This window comes from Oncorhynchus tshawytscha, linkage group LG33 (genome assembly GCF_018296145.1).
Source record: "Oncorhynchus tshawytscha isolate Ot180627B linkage group LG33, Otsh_v2.0, whole genome shotgun sequence".
Taxonomy (NCBI): Eukaryota; Metazoa; Chordata; class Actinopteri; order Salmoniformes; family Salmonidae; genus Oncorhynchus; species Oncorhynchus tshawytscha.
The window spans coordinates 16,506,934-16,529,531 of NC_056461.1; the positions used below are offsets into that span (position 1 = coordinate 16,506,934).

At 43.8% G+C, this 22,598-nt stretch overlaps 1 protein-coding gene across 3 annotated transcripts in view; it reads right to left on the minus strand.

The window, feature by feature from the left end:
• arhgef28a (Rho guanine nucleotide exchange factor (GEF) 28a) overlaps nucleotides 1-22,598 on the minus strand; it is a 106,964-nt gene that overhangs the window by 22,300 nt on the left and 62,066 nt on the right. The window contains exons 13-33 of one of the 3 annotated variants that reach the window (XM_024397276.2): nucleotides 22,352-22,475; nucleotides 16,705-16,747; nucleotides 15,649-15,750; nucleotides 14,328-14,451; nucleotides 12,944-13,091; nucleotides 12,269-12,324; nucleotides 12,037-12,073; nucleotides 11,605-11,734; nucleotides 11,371-11,483; nucleotides 11,120-11,260; nucleotides 10,503-10,753; nucleotides 10,039-10,164; nucleotides 8,562-8,679; nucleotides 8,000-8,254; nucleotides 7,752-7,828; nucleotides 7,310-7,488; nucleotides 7,117-7,208; nucleotides 6,666-6,851; nucleotides 6,244-6,494; nucleotides 3,378-3,425; nucleotides 111-299 (exon numbers count right to left, since the gene is read on the minus strand). In XM_024397276.2, the coding sequence (XP_024253044.1) occupies nucleotides 111-299; nucleotides 3,378-3,425; nucleotides 6,244-6,494; nucleotides 6,666-6,851; nucleotides 7,117-7,208; nucleotides 7,310-7,488; nucleotides 7,752-7,828; nucleotides 8,000-8,254; nucleotides 8,562-8,679; nucleotides 10,039-10,164; nucleotides 10,503-10,753; nucleotides 11,120-11,260; nucleotides 11,371-11,483; nucleotides 11,605-11,734; nucleotides 12,037-12,073; nucleotides 12,269-12,324; nucleotides 12,944-13,091; nucleotides 14,328-14,451; nucleotides 15,649-15,750; nucleotides 16,705-16,747; nucleotides 22,352-22,475 (2,790 nt within the window). Of the gene's footprint in view, nucleotides 1-110; nucleotides 300-3,377; nucleotides 3,426-6,243; nucleotides 6,495-6,665; nucleotides 6,852-7,116; nucleotides 7,209-7,309; nucleotides 7,489-7,751; nucleotides 7,829-7,999; nucleotides 8,255-8,561; nucleotides 8,680-10,038; nucleotides 10,165-10,502; nucleotides 10,754-11,119; nucleotides 11,261-11,370; nucleotides 11,487-11,604; nucleotides 11,735-12,036; nucleotides 12,074-12,268; nucleotides 12,325-12,943; nucleotides 13,092-14,327; nucleotides 14,452-15,648; nucleotides 15,751-16,704; nucleotides 16,748-22,351; nucleotides 22,476-22,598 lie in introns of all 3 variants that reach the window. The other 2 variants (XM_024397275.2, XM_024397277.2) reach the window with 2 other exon arrangements.

Genomic DNA, 22,598 nt, shown 5'->3' on the forward strand with positions numbered 1-22,598 from the left:
AAAAATATAATAAGTGGTATGAGCGCATACTAGATGTATGCTTGCTTACTTATCCATTTCAAGGACAAAAACGCAAATCAAAAAGCTAAATCGGAGTTAGCCACCCCTACCTGGCGCAGCTGACCCTGTAACCGCACCGCCGCCGCCACCTCCTCACGGCGCTTCTCCTGGTTACGATGCTTCTCCTGCTCCTGGAGACACGGGGGGTGTGGTCTCGGCGGGCAGGGGCCAGAACGGTCACTTTCACGGAGGAGGAGCTTCTGTACCTCGTAGAAACTGTCTTGGATGGTTACCGCTGCCTGTAGAGGGGAGACGAAAATGTGACGACAACGTGACTGACTAGCTGACAGGCTGGCTGACTGAACGAGTCCAAACTGGTCCAACTGTGGCTGACTACGAGATGCTCCAAGCCAAGGTGATTGGGGGCAATAGGAGCAGGTGATTTGAATACCAAATGGGTTAGTCAACACTGTTTAACATTGATCATTAGTGTACTTACTTGAAAGGCTTAGCTACATGTTAGATTAACACACACACACCCACTTCACATTAACCTACTAATACAAACACATACTATAACAGACCAAACAGAATAGACTCCATCTACATATCACATGCTCCCCTGTGCAGTTCAAGATAAAAGCCTTTCCTCTGTTCTTACTTCCACTTAGAATAGGATAATTGGGGTCCTCTCTCTAGCCGCTTATTTACTGTCTGGCGGTTCAAGATTCAGACAATCCAGCTGATTTTTCTATCTGTTTATAGAAGCTGTTGTGCAGCCAGACGCGCGCGCACACACACACACACAAGCACACATGCAGTAGCACCTACTAGCATGCACACACGCAGTAGCACATAGTAGCATGCATAAACACACACACAGTAGCACATAGCACGCACACACACACACACACAATATAGGACGAAGGTGGAATCCTATTACACTGGCGCCGACGCTCGTCGCAGTACTTGCAGACAATAACAGATTACAAAAAGAAACCCAGCCATGATTTGCCCAGCGATCCAGAACTCCCAAACGAGCTAAATGCCTTTTATGCTCACTTGAAGGAATATAAAATGCTGACCAGACCGGCCATGCGCGTGCGTCCGCACATGTTGATTTTGTCCCCGCACACCGGACGCAATATCAAAACGAACCAACTATATTAATTTGGGAATAGGTCGAGAAGCATTAAGCATTTATGGCAATTTAGCTAGTTAGCTTGCTGTTGCTAGCTAATTTGTCCTGGGATATAAACATTGGGTTGTTATTTTACCTGAAATGCACAAGGTCCTCTACTCCGACAATGAATCCACAGATAAAAGGGTAAACCGAGTTTGTTTCTAGTAATCTCTCCTCCTTCAGGCTTCTTCTTTGGACATTATATGGTGGTTGGCAACCAACTATAAGGTGCATTACCACCAACGACTGGATTGGAGTGTGGACCTTAGTTCATCCTTCAATCACCCACGTGGGTATATGCTCCTGGCAAGTGTCATCACTGACATTTTCAACCTCATCCTGGCCGAGTCTGTAATACCAACGTTTCAAACAAACCACCATTTTTCCTGTGCCCAAGAAAGCAAAGGTAACCTGTCTAAATTATTACCACCCCATAGCACTCATGTCAGTAGCCATGAAGTGCTTTGAAATTCTGGTCATGGCTCACATCAACATCATCATGCCAGAAACCCTAGACCCACAGACCCACTCCAATTCGCATACCACCCCAAGAGATCCACAGATGACCCAATCTCAATCGCACACCACACTGCCCTTTCCCATCTGGACAAAAGGAACACCGAAGTGAGAATGCTATTCATTGACTACAGCTCAGCGTTCAACACCATAGTGCTCACAAAGCTCATCACTAAGCTAAGGATCCTGGGACTGAACACCTCCCTCTGCAACTGGATCCTGTACTTCCTGACAGGCCGTCCCCAGGTGTTACAAGTAGGCAACAACACATCTGCCCCGCTGATCCTCAATACTGGGGCCCCTCAGGTGTGCATGCTTAGTCCGCTCCTGTACTCCCTGTTCACCCACGACTGGGTGGCCAAGTGTGACTCCAACACCATTATCAAGTTTGCTGACGACGGTGATGAGTCAGCTTACAGGGAGGAGGTCAGAGACTTAGCAGTGTGGTACCAGGACAACAACCTCACCCTGAGCATGCCCCCATCCACATCAATGAGGCTGTTGTGGAGCGGGTCGAGAGCTTTAAGTTCCTTGGCGTCCACATCACTAAGGACCTAACATGGTACACTCATACCCACACAGTTGTGAAGAGGGCACGGCAGTGCCTCTTCCCCCTCACGAGGCTGAAAAGATTTGGCATGGGCTCTCGGATCCTCAAAAATTTCTACAGCTACACCGTCGAGGGCATCTTGACTTGGTACATCACCACATGGTATGGCAAATGCACCGCCCTTGACTGCAAAGTTCTACACAGGGTGGTGTGGACAGCTCAGTACATCACTTGGGATGAGCTCCCTGCCATCCAGGACCTTTATATCAGGCGGTGTCAGAGGAAGGCCCGTAAAGACTCCAGCCACCTAAGCCATAGACTGTTCACTCTGCTCCTGTCCGGCAACCGGTACCGTAGCATCGGCTCTCGGACCAACAGCTTCTACTCCCAAGCCATAAGACTGCTAAATAGCCAGACTGCTAAATAGTCAATCAATGGTACCCAAACTATCTGCACTGACTCTATCTTGCACTGCACACACTCACTAGACTAAACTCAGCAAAAAAAGAAACGTCCTCTCACTGCAAACTGTGTTCATTTTCAGCAAACCTAACATGTGTAACTATTTAGTTAAATTAAAAAAATAAAATGCATGTTGCTGTGTATTCTAAATACACTTAATTTGGCCATAATTTATAACTTAAGATAGATATGGCAGCTAGATCTATTTTTAATATATTTGAATAATGTAGCTGCAGACCTGAACATAACAAGATTCAACAACTGAGACAACTGTTCCTACTCTGTTCTTTATTATTATCTATGCGGAAGCCAAGTCACTTTACCCTGTCTTCATGTAGATATCTACCTCAAATACCTCATACCTGCACATTGATCTTGTACTGGTGCTCCCTGTACTGTATTTTATTTCTCTGGTGTTACTATTTTATTTTTTAACTCTGCATCATTGGGAAGGGCTCGTAACCAAGCATTTCACGGTAAAGGCTACACCAGTTCGGTACATGTGACAAATACTATTAGATTATATTTTATTTGAGAACACAATTGGTCGTTGTGGGAAATGGAAATGAGTGACTGAGATAGATACATAGATACAAAGTGTGTGTGTATGTGTGTGTGTGTGCGTGCATGCGTGTGTATGAGAGAGTTTGTGTGTTATGAGCTCACCTGCAGACTGTAGAGTAACTGGGTCAAGCTCTGGACACTCTGAGCCACCTGTTATTGAAGAAGACATCAAACACACGACTAATAGTCAGTCTCCCATGTTGGTACAGTGCCTTGCAAAAGTATTCATCCCCCTTTGCATTTTTCCTATTATGTTGCAATACATGTAATGGACATACACAAAATAGTTCAAATTGGTGAAGTGAAATGAAAAAAAGAACTTGATTATAAAAATTATAAAAATAACTAAAAAAACAGAAAAGTGGTGCGTGCGTATGTATTCACCCCCTTTGCTATGAAGCCCCTAAATAAGATCTGAAGCAACCAATTACCTAAACATAATTAGTTAAATAAAGTCCACTTGTGTGCAATCTAAGTGTCACATGATCGGTCACATGATCTCAGTATATGTACCTGTACCTGTTCTGAAAGGCCCACCACTAAGCAAGGGGCACCACCAAGCAAGCAGCACAATGAAGACCAAGTAGCTCTCCAAACAGGCCAGGGACAAAGTTGTGGAGAAGTACAGATCAGGGTTGGGTTCTAAAAAAATATCATAAACTTTGAACATCCAATGAAGCACCATTAAATCCATTATTAAAAAATGGAAAGAATATGGCACTACACAAACCTGCCAAGAGAGGGCCGCCCACCAAAACTCATGGACCCAGGCATGGAGGGCATTAATCAGAGAGGCAACAAAGAGACCAAATATAACCCTGAAGAAGCTGCAAAGCTCCACAGCAGAGATTGGAGTATCTGTCCACTACAGAAGACTGGTCAGACAAAAGCCATTACTTAAAGAAAAAAATAAGCAAACACGTTTGGTGTTCGCCAAAAGGCATGTGGGAGACTCCCCAAACATACGGAAGAAAGTACTCTGGTCAGATGAGACTAAAATTGAGCTTTTTGGCATCAAGGAAAACTATGTCTGACGCATACCCAACACCTCATCACCCTGAGAACACCATCCCTGGTGCTGTGGGGATGTTTTTCATCGACAGGGACTGAGAAACTGGTCAGAATTGAAGGAATGATGGATGGCACTAAATACAGGGACATTTTTGAGGGAAACCTGTTTCAGTCTTCCAGAGATTTGAGACTGGGACAGAGGTTCACCTTCCAGCAGGACCATGACCCTAAGCATAATGCTAAAGCAACACTCTAATGGTTTAATGGGAAATGGAATGGCCTAGTCAAAGCCCAGACCTCATTCCAATTGAGAATCTGTGGTATAACTTAAAGATTGCTGTACACCAGTGGAACCCATCCAACTTGAAGGAGCTGGAACAGTTTTGCCTTGAAGAATAGGCAGAAATCCCAGTGGCTAGATGTGCCAAGTTTATAGAGACATACCCCAAGAGACTTGCAGCTGTAATTGCTGCAAAAGGTACCTCTACACAATATTGACTTTGGGGGGGTGAATAGTTATGCCCGCTTGTTTGTTTCACAATAAAAAATATTTTGTAAATCAAATGATACAACCCCCCAAAATCTATTTTAATTCCAGGTTGTAAGGCAACAAAATAAGAAAAATGCCAAGTGGGATGAGTACTTTCGCAAGCCACTGTAGATGACTTAATCACGTCACAAATGATATTCCTTCTATGAAAAACTGTTAAGGAGTACATGTCCTGGTTCTATTTCAGTGTGTTGGTATCTGAAGATGAACAACTTCTACAGTAGATGGCAAAGGTGTTTTAGTCTCAGCCAATACGGTCTTACTCCCGGACTAGACTAGACTAGAGTGTAGTGGTGAGAGTATAGTATCTTCTCCTCTTATCACATTTTCTAAAGAGATTTGTCTGAGAAGTCTGTGGTCATGTAAGTATATAGCGCCACTTTGTGGTCTGGTAGTGTCTGTGCACAGAATCTGTACACCAGGGGTGTCAAACTCATTCCATGGAGGCCCTATTGCCTGCTGGTTTTTGTTTTTTCCTTTCAGTTAAGACCTAGACAACCAGGTGAGGGGTGTTCCTTACTAATCAGTGACCTTAATTCATCAATCAAGTCCAAGGGAGGAGCGAAAACCTGCAGACACTAAACCCTCGGTGGAATGAGATTGACACGTGCTGTACATTGCATTGCTCTATACCAGGGGTATTCAAATCTTACCCTATGCGGTCTGGAGGACTACTGGTTTTCTGTTTAACCTGTTAATTAATTGCGCACACCTGGTGTCCCAGCAGGTCTAAAGCAGTCCCTGATTAGAGGGGAAGACAAAAAAAAAGTGGAACTGGCCTGAAGGTCCAGATTTGAATTTGAAGGTTCTATACCTTGCAAACTCAACTCTGGACCTTTTTAAATCAGGGACTGATTTAGACCTGGGACACCAGGTGTGTGCAAGTAATTATCAGGTAGAATAGAAAACCAGCAGGCTCCGGACCCCGTCGGGTAAAAGTTGAGTACCCCTGCTCTATATACTACATTACATTCAGTCAATATTGCTCTATTTTATCATAGTCATTCGCCTCACAGTCAGGACAAGATGCTAACGGTAGCACAAATGTGGCCGAGGAAATTGGGATATTATTATCCATCTATTTTTAATGAGACGGTAGATTTGAGAGCTAAATTGACTTTCCCTGTATTAAGATATTAATAATTTAGCACATTAAGGCTGAAATGAAATTCTAATAGATGGTGTTAAATTATTTAAACAATGTTGCACCACCATAAGAAGGTGGGGGAAGGTGAGAAGCCAAGGCCAATATGAACACAGACTGACGTACACCTCAGCAGCTAAAGACTACAAATCCCATTTGTATTTGAGCCACTTGGTGTTATGGCTAACGTGTTAGACTGACAGTTACAGGGACCCGAGTTCAATATCTATGGTAGAAAACACAACCTTGTATAGAAGACCTACCTTAAGGTTGATATTATTAGTGTCCCCGGTGTGGGGTTGAGTCAGGGACTGTAGTACGAGGCCCTGGGAGGCTGACCACTCCCCGTCCCTGGTATCAGGGTCCCTAGGTGAGGCTTCGCCGTCTGTGGGGTTGTCCATGGGGGTAGGAGGGTTGGCTGAGGACACAGGGTGGGACAGGGGGTCCCTGTGAGAGCTGCAGAGGCTGGAGGGAGAACAGGTCCTGGAGGACAGAGTGGTCCTCAGGTTCTCAGCTGGAAAAGGAGAGAGGAGATGAGTGGTTAGAGAGGGAGAAAGAGAATTTACTGTAGACAAAAAGACCCACAGACAGACAAAGACATTGGACACTCTACAACAGGAAATGTACAACATGTACATGATGCTAACAATGGTCGTGAGGCTAAAAGTGTGATGTATCGTCTGACCCTCTCGGAGCGCGGCAGTGAGCAGTACTGCAGCCCGGGGCACCTCCTCTGGGTGTGGCTGGACCAGTAAGCGTGGCTCAGGGTGCTGTTCCTGGGTGCCGCCCCTCAGGGCAGACAGATCAGCATAGATCTGTAGCTTCTCCTCCAGAGTAGAACATATCTGATGGTCCTGACTGGACAGGTTCTCTGATAGATAAACGCAACATAAAGCCATTCGTGTACAATCGACACACAGAATCAAGCAGTCAGTGATGCACAAATAGCACTTTACAGTCAGTATTACACAATCAACATAGAAATGATACACAAAGTAATGTGCAGTTTCTTCACGCATCCACAATCCACAAACACACACTACTTGACAACACTATAGGAAATGTGAGCTAATCAAAGTGAAAGGATCATTGCAGACAAGCTATTTGAAAGCTATGAATATACGGTAGCATATTACCCTGTAGTCTTTGTATCTTCTGGGCTCTGGCTTCAGATGCTCTTCTCTCCTCCTCTGATTCGCTAGTGTTCTCCTCCTCATCCTCTGGACAGCTGGATAGAGACAGACAGCCAAGCAGACAGCGATAAGCATACACACACTCACTCACTCATACACACACACACTTACACCCTTCCCACACCCCCTTACTGACCTCTCCACAGCCTCTCGGATGTGTCTCATCCATGTGTTGCGTTCGTCTTTCGAGGAGGTGTGGACCTCGTACATCTCTGGACCCGCGGCCGATGCACTGATCAGAAACATCCCTCTCTCCTCATTGGCTACCTCCCTGACAATCAGCTTCTGCAGAGAGATCACTGGGGGCTTCTGGTCCTGAGGAGCACAAGACAGTATGGGAGGATGAGAGAGCATTAGTAAATTGAATGTCTTTTTGAGTCTCAATCCCCCATATGATCTGATATACTTTATTAGTTCATCCAGGATGCTTTTTTCCCCCAACCCCTCCGATATAATAAAATGGAGAGCAGCAGCCCAAAGCTATCAGACCGAGTCCAAAGGAGCTGAATTGAACGGTAGAGTTTATTTTGTCTTACTCCATAAACAGCAAATGTCACGAGACCATTTCACAGACATACCACAGCAGCGAATATGAACTTCTGGTCTTTCTCCTGTAGGAAGATCAGTGTGTCGGTGAGAAGGAGAGCCAGGACATCTGCAGAGATCAGAAACAGCAAAGCAATTGTGAACAATGCAATATCCTAATCAATATTATCATTCGTGTGAAACTGATTGATTGACTGATTCATGTATTGCTTGATCGGTTGATTGATTGACTGATTGGTTGATTCATTGATTCATTGATTGATAGATCAGTGCCTCAGACCTTTGAGTCGTCCGGTGGCGGTCTTCCACAGTAACAGGCCCTGGTGTTTGAGGGTCCTGCCTGGCACCAGAACATCCTGCTTCCTAAAGGTGTGTCCGTTCTTCAGCTTGGCAGCACTACGGTTGTCCATCCGGTTTAGGACGTCCTGTAACCTCTGACCCTGCTCAAACTCACTGACCCTCAGGTCTACAGCCGCGATCACCTCCTTGATCAAAACCAGAGCTCTGGAGAGGTCCCTGTGCTCCTCACTGTCCTCTGCAAGAGGGAGAGGGGGGATCGAGGGAGGAGAGAGAGAAAAAAAATATTCAGGCACATTGAAGTAGTAGGATTAAAACTATACATCCGGTTACCAGCCCCATATCAGTATGGAAGTTACATTTCAAATACAACAAATGTTTCATGGAATATCTTACTGTAACTGCTGTATATTATCACTGATAGCTGAGCTGTATGATAAGACCACCTGTCCAACAAAAAACAAGCCTGGTCGTGTTATCACGATTTGATTTATCTGATCCTAACAGCAGTGGGCAGCAGAGCAGAGAAAGGCAGACAGACCGACCCTGGGTGTACTGTAGAATCCTCTCCAACAGAACAGGGTACTTAGTTATCCTCTGGGTCACCAACAAGATGCATTCTGGGATCTCTCTCCTCCGCACCAAATAGTTATTACTTTGTTGCTATAGAAACACACAATCAACCATGAATAATTAGTCACAAGTGGAATATTTAAGACAATTTAACTTGTTAGGACAGATCATTTCTCAAGATACACTACATGAACAAAAGTATGTGGACACTTGCTCGGAAAACATTTTATTCCAAAATCATCGGCACTAATATGGAGTTGGTCCCCTCTTTGCTGCCACAACAGCCTCCACTCTTCTGGGAAGGCTTTCCACTAGATGTTGGAAGATTGCTGCAGGGACCTGCTTCCATTCAGCCAAAAGAGCATTAGCGAGATCAGACACTGATGTTAGGCGATTAGGCCTGGCTCGCAGTCTGCGTTCCAATTCATCCCAAAGGTGTTCAGTGGGGTTGAGATCAGGGCTCTGTGCCGGCCAGTCAAGTTCTTCCACACCGATCTCAACAAACCCTTTCTGTATGGACCTCGCTTTGTGCACGGGGGGGATTGTCATGCTGAAACAGGAAAGGGCCTTCCCCAAACTGTTACCACAAAGTTGGAAGCACAGAATCGTCTAGAATGTTATTGTTTGCTGTACCGTTAAGATTTCCCTTCACTGGAACTAAGAGGCCTAGCCCGAACCATGAAAAACAGCCCCAGAAAATGATTCCTCCTCCACCAAACTTTACAGTTTGCACTATGCATTGGGGCAGGTAGTGTTCTCTTGGCATCCGCCAAACTCAGATTTGTCCGTCGGACTGCCAGATGGTAAAGAGTGATTCATCACCCCAGAGAATGTGTTTCCATTGCTCCAGAGTCCAATGGCGGTGAGCTTTGCACCACTCCAGCCAACACTTTACGATTGGTGATCTTAGGCTTGTGTGCGGCTGCTCGGCCATGGAAACCCATTTCATGAAGCTCCCGACAAACAGTTATTGTATTGACTTTGCTTCCAGAGGCAGTTTGGAACTCGTGAGTGTTACATCCGAGGACAGACAATTGTTACGTGCTACGCGCTTCAGCACTAGGCGGTCCAGTTCTGTGAGCTTGTGTGGCCTACCACTTCATGGCTGAGCTATTGTTGCTCCTACATGTGTTCTCTTCACAATAACAGCACTTACAGTTGACCGGGGCAGTTTTAGCAAGCCAGAAATATGACTAACTGACTTGTTGGAAAGGTAGCATCCTATGACGGTGCCACGTTGAAAGTCACCTAGCTCTTCAGTACGAGCCATTCTAATGCCAATGTTTGTCATCGGAGTTTGCATGGCTGTGTGCTCAATTGTATACACTTGTCAGCAACAGTGTGACTGAAATAGCCAAATCCAGTCATTTAAAGGCGTGTCCACATACTTTGGCCATGTAGTGTAACTCTTGAGGCTTATAGAGGTGTCATAAACAGACAAGCCCGTACCTTGATGAAGGTCTGAAATCGTTTGTTGTGTTGCTGTAGCTCTTTGAAGAAGGTGACTGCCTCAGTGTGATGGCTGCAAAAGTCTCCATACACCTGTTTCATCCTCTCTGCGTTCTCTTCAGAAAACTGCACCAGAAATTATACAGAAGTTATACAGGCAATCATACTGAGCCAACGTACTCAATCAGTCACAGTTTAATAGCACAGTCATGTCTATTGAGGTTGAATTACAGGAGAGAGTGAGTGGATGTTGGCAATGTTTCAGACACACAAAAACATATCTGTATTTATCCATGTTTTGTGGTGGTATCAGCACTTCCGTGTCATTTTAGGGGTTATAAGTTAATTCTGCCTCCACAGATTCCTGACCGTATGACAGAAAGTACAATACTGTTCCGCCCCGACCCCACTCCAGAAAAGCTAAGGTTTGTTGTTTTTACAAGCACTTCATTTTAACAGTGCACCTGATGCAGCAGAACGTCTCCGATGCGTTCTATGACGTAGTTCCTGTTCCCATATGGCTGGGCGGAGCTGTGGCGGCGTTCCCTCATGGAGTTGAAGAGGTCGTGGTGGAGGAGGAGGAGTTCGTCCAAACAGGGGAAGACACGCCCCACGGCGCCCGCGTCCAGCTGGACCTCCTCCCTCATCCCTCGCCGGAAGACCTCAGCCATGATGCACAGAGTCTGGAGGTGGTGCATCTCTGTCTGCATCAACTCTGAGAGGACGGACACACACAAAAACGGTGCGTGTTTGAGATCTACTACATAGCAGTTGGACTGCGCAGGATCGCAGATCTACAAATCATCTCGCATCCCAAACAACCATGCATTACGTGTACATTTTTGCGATTCCGCGTCTCGTCTTGCTCAAACCAACTACCCACATTTCAAAGATGACAAAGGTCCCTCTAGACAAACATATCCCTTGGGCATAGCATAATAACAAACCGTAAACATTCCTGTGCTACGGCCCATAACATTTCATAAGTCATAACTCATTCATAACTCAAAACTGTACCACAAAACAGCAGGGTTAGGTTACATATGGTGTTTCAACTGTTCTGAGTACATCATTAGCTCACCATAGATGACGTCCTGTCTCTTGACCACCCGTTTGTCCTGCTTCTTACAAAACTTGTGTTCCACTGTCAGACTCCAAGACTCAGCCTCGTAGTCCAGAGCATCAGCAGCCAGGTCGCTGTGGAGACCAGTGTCCACACAGTCTACAGGACGAGAGGGGGGACGAAAAGAACATGATGGTGACTTTTCCCTTTTAACCATTAAGATGATCACTTTTCCAATTGTCCCTTCTGGGATCCCGTCCCTGCAGTACCTTCTCCGAGGGAGGAGTCAGTGGAGGAGGATGACTCCGTGGTCTGTAGGAGCTCCTCTGAACGGCCAGGACTCCATCTCCTGTCAGACACCACTTCCGGACTCTCACTAAGCCTGCTGGGAGAGTGACAATATGTCAATGACATAAGCATCATCGCAAAAAAAAATTCATCACAAGCTTACTGTAATATACTGAGAGTAGGTGAGTGTGTGAGTGAGCGGATGCTTAGCTGACCTGTCAGTGGAAGAGGGGACACTACTGGAGAGGGGATTGGGGAGGGAGGCTGTTTCCCTCCTGTCCCTCTGGCTCATCATAGGTAGAGAGGCTGAGGTGGCGATCAGACATGAAGAGGGACTGTCTCGCACTGTGAAGTATAAAGGAGGGAGGGGAGGGGTGTTATTGTTTCAGCATTCCTTCCTGTGTGCTTCACATGATGACAACAAAGAGCTCTGACATTTTATTTTATTTACCCTTTATTTTATCAGGGAGTCATACTGAGACCAAGGTCTCTTTAACAGATGAATTGAATTACAGAAAATACACACACCAAATATAAATACAAAATGCAAGCAGAAAGAAAGAAAAACAGTCATAAACAACAAAACACATTCATCAGTAATAAGGTCCTTAGTCAGTGACCCTTGAACTCTGCAATGTAACACTCACTCTGCGGGAGGGATGTCGTTCGGTTCTTCACAAGTTTCTATAGATAAAATGTTTAAAAAAGATTAACAAAAGGAAGGATAGTAGGATACCAGACAACCCAAACATTCCAACTAGATCACTTTGTTCAACAGAGAGAGATGAGGAGTAGATGTGTCACTGGACTGGTATAACCATGTCTATGTTTGTGTGTGTGGTTGTGGGTCGGGGCAGAAGTATCCAGGCTGAAACTCACCTTTAGACACGGGGGAGCAAAGTCATTACAACCTTTATGGACCATGAGTGTACAACCTTAGGGAGAGAGGGATAGGTTCATAACGAGAAAAAACTAAAGACTGGAAATAGAATAGGATTGTATATTAATTCAGTTCTATAATTGTCCAGCAAAAATAATTGCGAATTAAAGTTAATTTATTTTAAACTTTTAACTAGGCAAGTCAGTTAAGAACAAATTCTTATTTACAATGACGGCCTACAAGGGAACAGTGGGTTAACTAGCTTGTTCAGGGGCAGAACGACAGATTTTTACCTTGTCAGCTCGGGGATTCGATTCAGCAACCTTTCGGTTACTGGCCCAACGCTCTAACCTCTGGGCTACCTGCCGCCCCATCATTGTCAATTATATTATCATTGTCGAATGCAACAAAAAAAAGCCTATGCAGTATATTTTTCTTGAGATACAATATGTATTGGTATACTGTATTAACCATAAATATGTGATATCTTTCAATGAATTTACATTGTTCAGAAGTGTACAGATCACTGAGATATGCTTGTATGTTTGTAACATTGAGCGACAAATTGTTGTTTGTTTTGACTGATCAGGTGATGTACTACTGGTTAATTGTTGATGTACAAAGGCTGTTATTAATACATTTTGATTGACAGATTGATTAACTGTGTTACTTACTGGAGCAGTGCAGAAGTTCCTTGCCAGTAGCAGGTTTGTCACAGACCAGACAGACCGTGGGTCCAGCACAGGACCCCGTGGAGAAGCGATGTCCATTCTGCTGCCTGTCCTTGTCTCTCTCCTCCTTCTCCCTTTCCTTCTCCTTCCCCTTGGAAAACCAGGGTAGATTCACAGGGGTGAACATCAGAGGTATGGATAGGCGGGTTATTGCACACCCATATACTGTAACTACATCAAAACCCTTCAGCCACAATCCATCAAAGCATATCATGTAATTGTAACACTGTAACACCATAGGCTAGACTCGACTTAAAGCAATGAAACAATGAAGTAGCCTTGAAGTAGCCACAAATAGCCACACATGTGCACTGACTCCAATTGAGGCAGTTTGAGTGAGAAGGATCCCCGCCTTATTTTAGCCCCTTTTAAAGTCCACTGTGAAGGAGACGGAGCATTGCATTAACACATTGGGGGGGGGGGTTTTGTAAATGCGGATCCACCAACAAAGGGTTTATGATGAAAAGGAAAGAAGCTACACAAGGGTTTGGAGTGGTGTTTTGGGTTACAGTTATTACCCAAAACATTTCCTGCTTCTTGTCATCTGTCATGATCGTTATAATGAGCGGACCAAGATTCAGAGTGGTATGTTTCCATATTTTTATTTGGAGGAGAAACTTAAAGAACAAAAACAATAACGCGAACAAACGAAACGTGACGCTAATATAATGCTCACAGGAAACTATACCTAGACAAGATCCCACAAAGCACAATGGGGAAATGGCTGCCTAAATATGATCTCCAATCAGAGACAACGATAAACAGCTGCCTCTGATTGGGCACCATACCAGGCCACCATAGACATATATATTCACCTAGATAACCCACCCTTAGTCACACCCCGACCTAACCAACATAGAGAATAAAAAGCTCTCCATGGTCAAGGCGTGATGTCATCATGTGAAGACTACAGTATAAGGAGAAGGGTTGGGATGATGATAATAATTATATTCATCATCATCATTATTATTATTATTATAATACATGGTATTTATGTAGCGCTTTTCAACAACCCAAAGTCACTTGAAAATAGGCTTTTGTATCCGATAATTAAGTGATAATAGCAGCACAACTTTTTTTGATAGACGGTCAATTATATTGTATTTATAGCCCTTTATGGGTATGTCATGCAGTCCTTATAGCTGTAGATCGTTAGATTTAGACTGAGTGGTAGATTACATGCGAGTCAGTCGGTGTGTACATTCTGTCTTTGATTATTTAGTCTAGTGGAGTACGTCACCGAACATGGCATATGCTCTAAATGTAAAGTCTGGCGGCAAGATTAGTGCTGACCTAGTCTCACGATTAGTGTTAAAATAGTGTTTACCTTGTTCTTGTTGCGTGTGCTCGACATCCGGCTCTTGAGGAAGCTGAAGGTACGAATCACTTTGTATTTCTCTGACGCCACCTTGGAAGGGATGTTGTACTTGTCCCACTCCTCTTCTTCAATTCTGTTCAGACGCAATGGGGTCAGCATCATATGTGACTTTCCATATGTTGTTGGTTTTATAAATGGTATCCATACCAGTCTTATTTGCTGATCTTTATTTCTGCCTGGTCATCTCAAATTAATTATTACGCAGTCATTTCTGCGAGTAGTAATCTTCTGACTTAGAATTTCATCTATAACCAGGTTTCCATCCAACCTTTTTTACTACAGATGAAATAAGTTATGATGAAATTCACAGGGTGGTGAAAGTGTACGGTTTATGAGCTTGATGTTGCTTTCAATAAATATCGAGGGTCTTATTCTGGTGACATGATAGATTATTTTCTTCCCTTTGACAATTAAAAAGTATCTCGCTCTTTTGCCCATAACAGGAATCTCATCTTATATCTGCGAGTAGTTTGCTTGAGTGCATGTGCAAAGACCAGAATGGGCACATACGCTACATAACTCAACATGTTTTGTGTCAAAACGTTCAGTAGAGTTGAAATTTTGAGTATTCAAATGAAAATCGGCTGCCAATTGGATGGAAACCTAGCTAATGACGCCACGTGGAAACAAAAACGTTTTAACTCCGCATACAACTTATGAAAGCACAAACCTTATAGTAAACATGGTACTTGGTTAGTAGTTCAATCAGCCTGTAATGGTCATACCAGGCTGGATCAAGTGTACAGTTGGAGCACATGCACCACACAAAGCCAACCATCGATGTTTATTACAGAATTAAGACAAGCAAAAAGTCTGGTCAAAACTCCATCATTAAGGTGTTGTCTACTTAAAGTTGGTGGCAGCTCATTTGTCACAAGTTTTCGTGTTACAAAGCAATTAATTTTCACCATGAGTCAGTGGTAGAGCACTATGGGTTAAGGGTTACACAGTAGTAGTTACAGACACATGCAGCACACGTATGGTAATCAAACATGGTTCATTCATTGACATCAACAGCATACAAGTGCAATCTCGAAAGGTTTTTTTTGATGCCATGCTAGGCAGAGAGCATTGTGGGCACAAACGTAGACGTTAAATGTCACGAGGGTTAAAATGGTTGACTTAAAAGGGGTTAGAGGCTGAAGCTAGGGACTAGATGGCTGGCTTCCAGATCAGAGGAGTTACTGTAGGGTTAAAAGCTATGGGCTATCTGCCCAGTGGAGAGGAAGGGCCAAGGCTGTCAGCCCAGAAGGGGGCGATGCCCACATACTCTTTGAGGAACTCTGAGAGGGTGAGGTGTTGGAGGGACTCTGCCAGCTCAACGCTGCCCTCGTCGTCTGCAGACTGGGCACGCTTACGGAACTTTAACTCCCTAGGGGGACACACACACACACACAGCTCTGATACATACAGTACATGAACACACACACTAACATGCACACACATACACTAACATGCGCACAGGTACAGGAAACATACTCTAGAGGGCGCTATAGTGCTGTGACCGTGTGCATTCAGGACATTTTAACTCCTGAATGGAGGGAGGACAAAGGCAGTTGGCATGGTTCCCGGCAGCATCTCATCACAATGAAGGACATAGTGAAGCAGGCAACAAAGAGGATGCCTTTTCTTTGTCTGTCCCACTTTTACTGGAGCCATTTACTCAAAGGATACTATACAGTGAATCCTACTACACTCAGTGTCACCAAGTTACAGTGCATTAGCCTAACTTCATCTGAGCACAGTACTTGTATTTGAAATTTGCATTGGACAACATTTGCATGGCTAAATAAACACTGTCTGAGCACAATGGGCTAACAGTTTAGTCTACAAAAACAGTTTGGGTACAGATTTTTTTTAAATGTCATATCTCTACGCCACTACCTGTGACACAGGGTTAAAACAGCCCTACAAGCTGTGGCACGCTAACAAAGTTATACAATCAAAGCCTGGAGTTAAACAAAGAGCGGTTATTGTGGGGGTTTTCGTGCCTTGCTCAAGGGCACAACGGCATGTAGGATTTGATATCAGCAACCATTCGGTTGCCAGCTCACTTCCCGCCAGACTTAACAAGTCAGATCCGGAATTTGAATTGGCAACCCCTCCAGTTGCTGGCTAGCCTCTCTACGTGCTAGGCTACCTGCCACCCCTTTTCTTGATATGAAGACAACCAGGAACTCCACCACAGAGACAGCCCTCGGTCGCCCAGCAACCAACCAAGTAGTCTTGGTGAAGGCTGGAGAGCCTGGGAATTAGGGGAAAACTGTATGGAACTGTAAAAATGTCACACTCACTTTGGACAAACACTACATCAGTGGATACATACCTTTTTTCTTGAGGTTGCTTTGATAGGCTGAACTCTCTCCGTTCTGTGGAGGACAAGACAGAACATGAACCCTCTGTGTGAAATGAAACAGCATGAGCAACATTATGGATGACCCCCCCCCCCTACCCAGTAATGTTGAGCTTACACTGTGATTTGGCAGGATAGCCTAGCCAGCCAATGCACTTACCTATGCCCTCACCCTACATAAATACTGACATACAAGCACATCTACAGTACCAGTCAAACATTTGGACACACCTACTCATTCAAGTGTTTTTCTTTTTCCTATTTTCTATATTGGTCAAATAGCCCTTACACAGCCTGGAGGTGTGTTTTGGATTATTGTCCTGTTGAAAAACAAATGATAGTCCCACTAAGAGCAAACCAGATGGGATGGCATATTGTTGCAGAATGCTATATAAATCACAGACAAGTGTCACCAGCAAAGCACCCCCACACCATCACACCTCCATGCTTCACGGTGGAAACCACATCCGTTCATCCGTTCACCTACTCTGCGTCTCACAAAGACACGGCAGTTGGAACCAAAAATCTCAAATTTGGACACATCAGACCAAAGGACAGATTTCCACCGGTGTAATTGCTCATGGTTCTTGGCCCAAGCAAGTCTCTTCTTCTTATTGGTGTCCTTTAGTAGTGGTTTCTTTGCAGCAATTCAATTCAACAGTCTCCTCTGAACAGTTGATGTTGAGATGTCTGTTACTTGAACTGTGCGAAGCATGTATTTGGGCAGCAATCTGACATGCAGTTAACTGTATTTAACCTATCCTCTACAGCAGAGGTAACTCTGGGTCTTCCTTTCCTGGGGCGGTCTTCATGAGAGCCATTATCATAGGTTTGATTGATGGTTTTTGCAATTGCACAGGAAAGGAAAGTTCTGGAAAAAAATTCCAGATTGACTGACCTTCATGTCTTAAAGTAATTACGGACGGTCGTTTCTCTTGAAATATGTAACTTTCACACATTAACAAGTCTAACACAGCAAATGAAAGATAAACTTCTTGTTAATCTACCCATCGTGTCCGATTTCAAAAATGCTTTACAGCGAAAGCACAACATATGATTATGTTAGATCACCGCCAAGTAAAAAAAACAGCCATTTTTCCAGCCAAAGATAGGAGTCACAAACAGCATAAATATAGATTAAATTAATCACTAACCTTTGTTCTTCATCAGATGACACTCATAGGACATCATGTTACACAATACATGTATGTTTTGTTCGATAATGTGCACATTTATATCCAAAAATCTCAGTTTACATTGGCGCGTTACGTGCAGTAATGTTTTGATTCCAAAACATCCGGTGATTTTGCAGAAATACTCATAATAAACATCGATAAAAGATACAAGTGTTAAAGATAGACTTCTCCTTAATGCAACCGGTGTGTCGGACTTTACAGAAAAAGCATAATCTGAGAACGGCGCTCAGAGCCCAATCCAGCCAGAGAAATATGGGCCATTTTGGAGTCAACAGAAGTTAGAAATAACACAATACATATTCACTTACCTTTGATGATCTTCATCACAAGACACTCCCAGGAATCCCAGTTCGACAATAAATGACTGAATTGTTCCATAAAGTTCATCATTTATGTCCAAATAGCCACTTGTTGTTCGCGCGTTCAGCCCAGTAATCCATCTTCATGAGGCGTGAGCACTTCGTCCAGACAAAAACTCGAAAAGTTCCATTACAGGTCGTAAAAACAAGTGAAATGATGTATGGAATCAATCTTTAGGATGTTTTTCACATAAAACATCAATAATGTTCCAACCGGAGAATTCCTATATCTGAAGAAAAGCACTAGAACGAGAGGTAACTCTGTCGGGAGCGCACGTCACGAGCCTGAGACACTCTGCCAGACCACTGACTCAAACAAGCCTCATGAGCCCCTCCTTTATAGTAGAATCCTCAAACCAGTTTCTAAAGACGGTTGACATCTAGTGGAAGCCGTAAGAAGTGCAACTTGACTCCATAGACACTGTGTATTCAGTAGGCCAAGCTTTGAAAAACTACAAACCTCAGATTTCCCACTTCCTGGTTGGATTTCTCAGGTTTCTGTTATACTCACAGACATCATTCAAACAGTTTTAGAAACTTCCGAGTTTTTTCTATCCAATACCCAATACTACTACTTATAATATGCATATATTAGTATCTGGGACAGAGTAGGAGGCAGTTCACTCTGGGCAAGCTATTCATCCAAAAGTGAAAATGCTGCCCCCTATTTTAAGAAGAAAATAAATTCCACAAATGAACTTGTTCATTGAAATGCATTCCAGGTGCCTACCTCATGAAGTTGGTTGACAGAATGCCAAGAGTGTGCAAAGCTGTCGTCAAGGCAAAGGGTGGCTACTATAACATATATTTTGATTTGTTTAACACTGTTTTGGTTACTACATGATTCCATATGTGTTATTTCATAGTTTTGATGTTTTCACTATTATTATTCGATGTAGAAAATAGCAAAAATAAAGAAAAACCCTTAAATGAGTAGGTGTGTCCAAACTATTGACTGGTACTGTGCATACATATGCACCTGCACGTCGGACGTACACACAGTAGCCACATGTCTGCCACGCCTAGTGTTAGCACAGAGCGAGTGGTGGAGGATAGAAGATCTAAGGTAAGCTGTACTTACTACCAGGGTGGAGTAGAGACAGATTTAGACAGAGAGAGGGCCTGAAGGCGACACCGCCTGTGGCTCACTCTGTGGAACACAACATCTACAGGGTAGAGTGGACATAGCACTCACTAGGCCACTCAAAGGAACAGAGGGAGGCAAAGATGTGATCAGAGCCATGTAGGGGGAAAATCTCAATTGCATTTCCTTAATTCCTTGCGACCTCTCTTCTCACCTCCTTCTCAAAACCCATTGGATGAGAAGGTCAGAGGTCCCTCGTTAGTTACATGTTAGCTATAAACAGTACTGACTATGTACTGAAGTGGCTGCAGTTAGTTAGTGACAACACAGAGAGCATGATTATCCAACAACAGACAGTAGGCCTACTGCTTCCTGTACCAGCCAAACTCTCATGACAAACCAAATAAGTGATGAGAGAGAGACTAGCTCAGATAAGATCAATCCAGGGCCTGTGTCCACAAAGCGTAGTAGGAGTGCTGATCTAGGATGATCAGTTTTGCCTTTTAGATCACAATGAATAAGATTATATGGACAGATCCTAGATCAGCACTCCTACTCTCAGACACTTTGTGGATACAGGCCCTAGTCATACAGTAGCAAGGCTCAATTCACGCCCACCTGAGAATACAGCTCTGTTCAGCTTTCAACTGGCTGTGTTTGAGAAGTGGATAACCAATTGTCAGCGAACTGTCACTTCACAGACTGTTATCAAAATAGAAACGGACGATAGTCATAGAATTACCTGTACAAATCCACTTTTCTCTTGGACTTTACTAATCGGGGAAAAGTGTGAAACGATGTCTCAAAAGGACAGGGGTATCGTCGGAAATCATAGACATGGGACTAAAAGGTTTTGGCCCACGTGCTTATCAAAGTTGATATATCGCTGGGGAATAAACGCACTGACACGGCAACTACGTGAACAGAGAGAAGAGAAAATGGTCTACTTACAGAAAGTGTTTCCCTTCGTGGGATAGAAAATGTAGATGTTGGATTAGATGATAATGTAAACAAAGTCGCCACTCAGAAAAGAAAGCAGACAGACAAATCCACATATCTAAACCAGGATTGTGTCGAGGCACAGATCTGGGGAACGGTACCAAAAGATTTCTGCAGCTTTGAAGGTCCCAAGAACACAGTGGCCTCCATCATTCTTGAATGGAAGAAGGTAGGAACCACCAAGACTCTCCCTAGAGCTAGCAGCCCGGCCAAACTCAGCAATCAAGGGAGAAGGGCCTTGGTCAGGGAGGTGACCAAGAATCCAAATGTCACTCTGACAGAGCTCTAGAGTTCCTCTTTGGGGATGGAAGAACCTTCCAGAAGGACAACTATCTCTGCAGCATTCCACCAATCAGGCCTTTATGGTGAAATGCACATGACAGCCCACTTGGAGTTTGCCAAGAGGCACCTAAAGACTCTCAGACCAAGAGAAGCAAGATTCTCTGTTCTGATGTAACCAAGATTGAACTCTTTGGCCTGAATGCCAAACATCACATCTGGAGGAAACCTGGCACAATCCCTACGGTGACGCATGGTGGTGGCAACATCATGCTATGGGGATGTTTTTCAGCGGCAGGGACTGTGAGACTAGTCAGGATTGAGGAAAAGAGGAACGGGATAAAGTACAGATAGATCCTCGATGAAAACCTGCTCCAGAGTGCTCAGGACCTCAGATTGGGGCGGAAGTTCACCTATAGGACAACATCCCTAAGCACACAGCTAAGACAATGTAGGAGTGGCTTCGGGACAAGTCTCTGAATGTTCCTGAGTGGCCCAGCCAGAGCCTAGACTTGAACCCGATCTCTGGAGAAACCTGAAAATAGCTGTGCAGCGGAGCAAAGTACAGAGAGATCCTCGACTGGGGCGACAGTTCACCTTCCAACAAGAACACAACCCTAAGCACACAGACAAGACAACACTGAATTGGCTTCAGGACAAGTCTCTGAATGACCTTGAGTGGCCCAGCCAGAGGCTGGACTTGAACCCGATCAAACATTTCTGGAGAGACCTGCAAATAGCTGTGCAGCAATGCTCCCCATCCAACCTGACAGAGCTTGAGAGAATCTGCAGAGAAGAATGTGAGAAACTCCCCAAATACAGGTGTAGCGTCGTACTCAAGAAGACGTACTCAAGCTTGTAGCGTCGTACTCAAGAAGACTCGATGAGGTAATCAATGCAAAAGGGGCTTCAACAAGGTACTGAGTAAAGGGTCTGAATACTTATGTAAATGTGATACTTCAGTTTTGTATTTGTAATAAATGAGCTATTATTTCTAAAAACTGTTTTTCTCTGTCATTATGGGGTATTGTATATAGATTGATTTGTTTATTTTTTTACCTTTATTTTACTAGGCAAGTCAGTTAAGAACAAATTCTTATTTACAATGACGGCCTAGGAACAGTGGGTTAACTGCCTGTTCAGATAAGGGAAAAAACAATGCAATACATTTTTAGAATAAGGCTGTAACGTAACACAATGTGGAAAAAGTCAAGGGGTCTGAATATTTTCCTGAAGGCACTGTATATTTGACATTCAATTGAATTCCTGAAGTCACACCAAAATGTCTGGATTCCATAGATTTTGTCTCTCTCATTATACATTTTTTTGTGTGCTATAATTCAATCAATATTTTTTTTATAAGAACTGTATTTTTGACCTTTTATCCATTTTAAAGACCGTTACTACATATAGAAGGACAGGACCAAACATACAAAGACGAACAAGGCATTGGAAGTGATGGGACTATCAATATCATCATCTTCTCAGAAAACCCTGTCACCTTTATTCCAATGGAAGTAATAACCCACTGGGCACAGACGTCAACACAACATCTATTCCTGGTTGGTTTAATGTATAAAAAAAATAACTAAATGACGTGGAAACAATGTTGATTCAACCATTGTGTGCCTAGTGGGAAAGTTCTCAGGAAGGGTTTCTCAATGGGGGGGTTAATAACTGTAAAAGGTCCCATGGACGCTAACCTGGGCTGAGGTCAGATGTCGCAGGCTGGGCTGAGGTGTCACGTGAGAAGCGGGAGGGCAGCAGGCTGATCTTGGGGGAGGAGTAGGAGTAGGAGCGGTGTCTGATCTTCTGGTCGCCCATATCCTGGAAAAATACAAAACAACATAAACACTTAGGTCAACACAATGGTGAGGAACTATATACATTTTAGATTTACAGTTTACAGCCCTAATATATATGTCCTTACAACCTCCTTTGGAGTGGAAT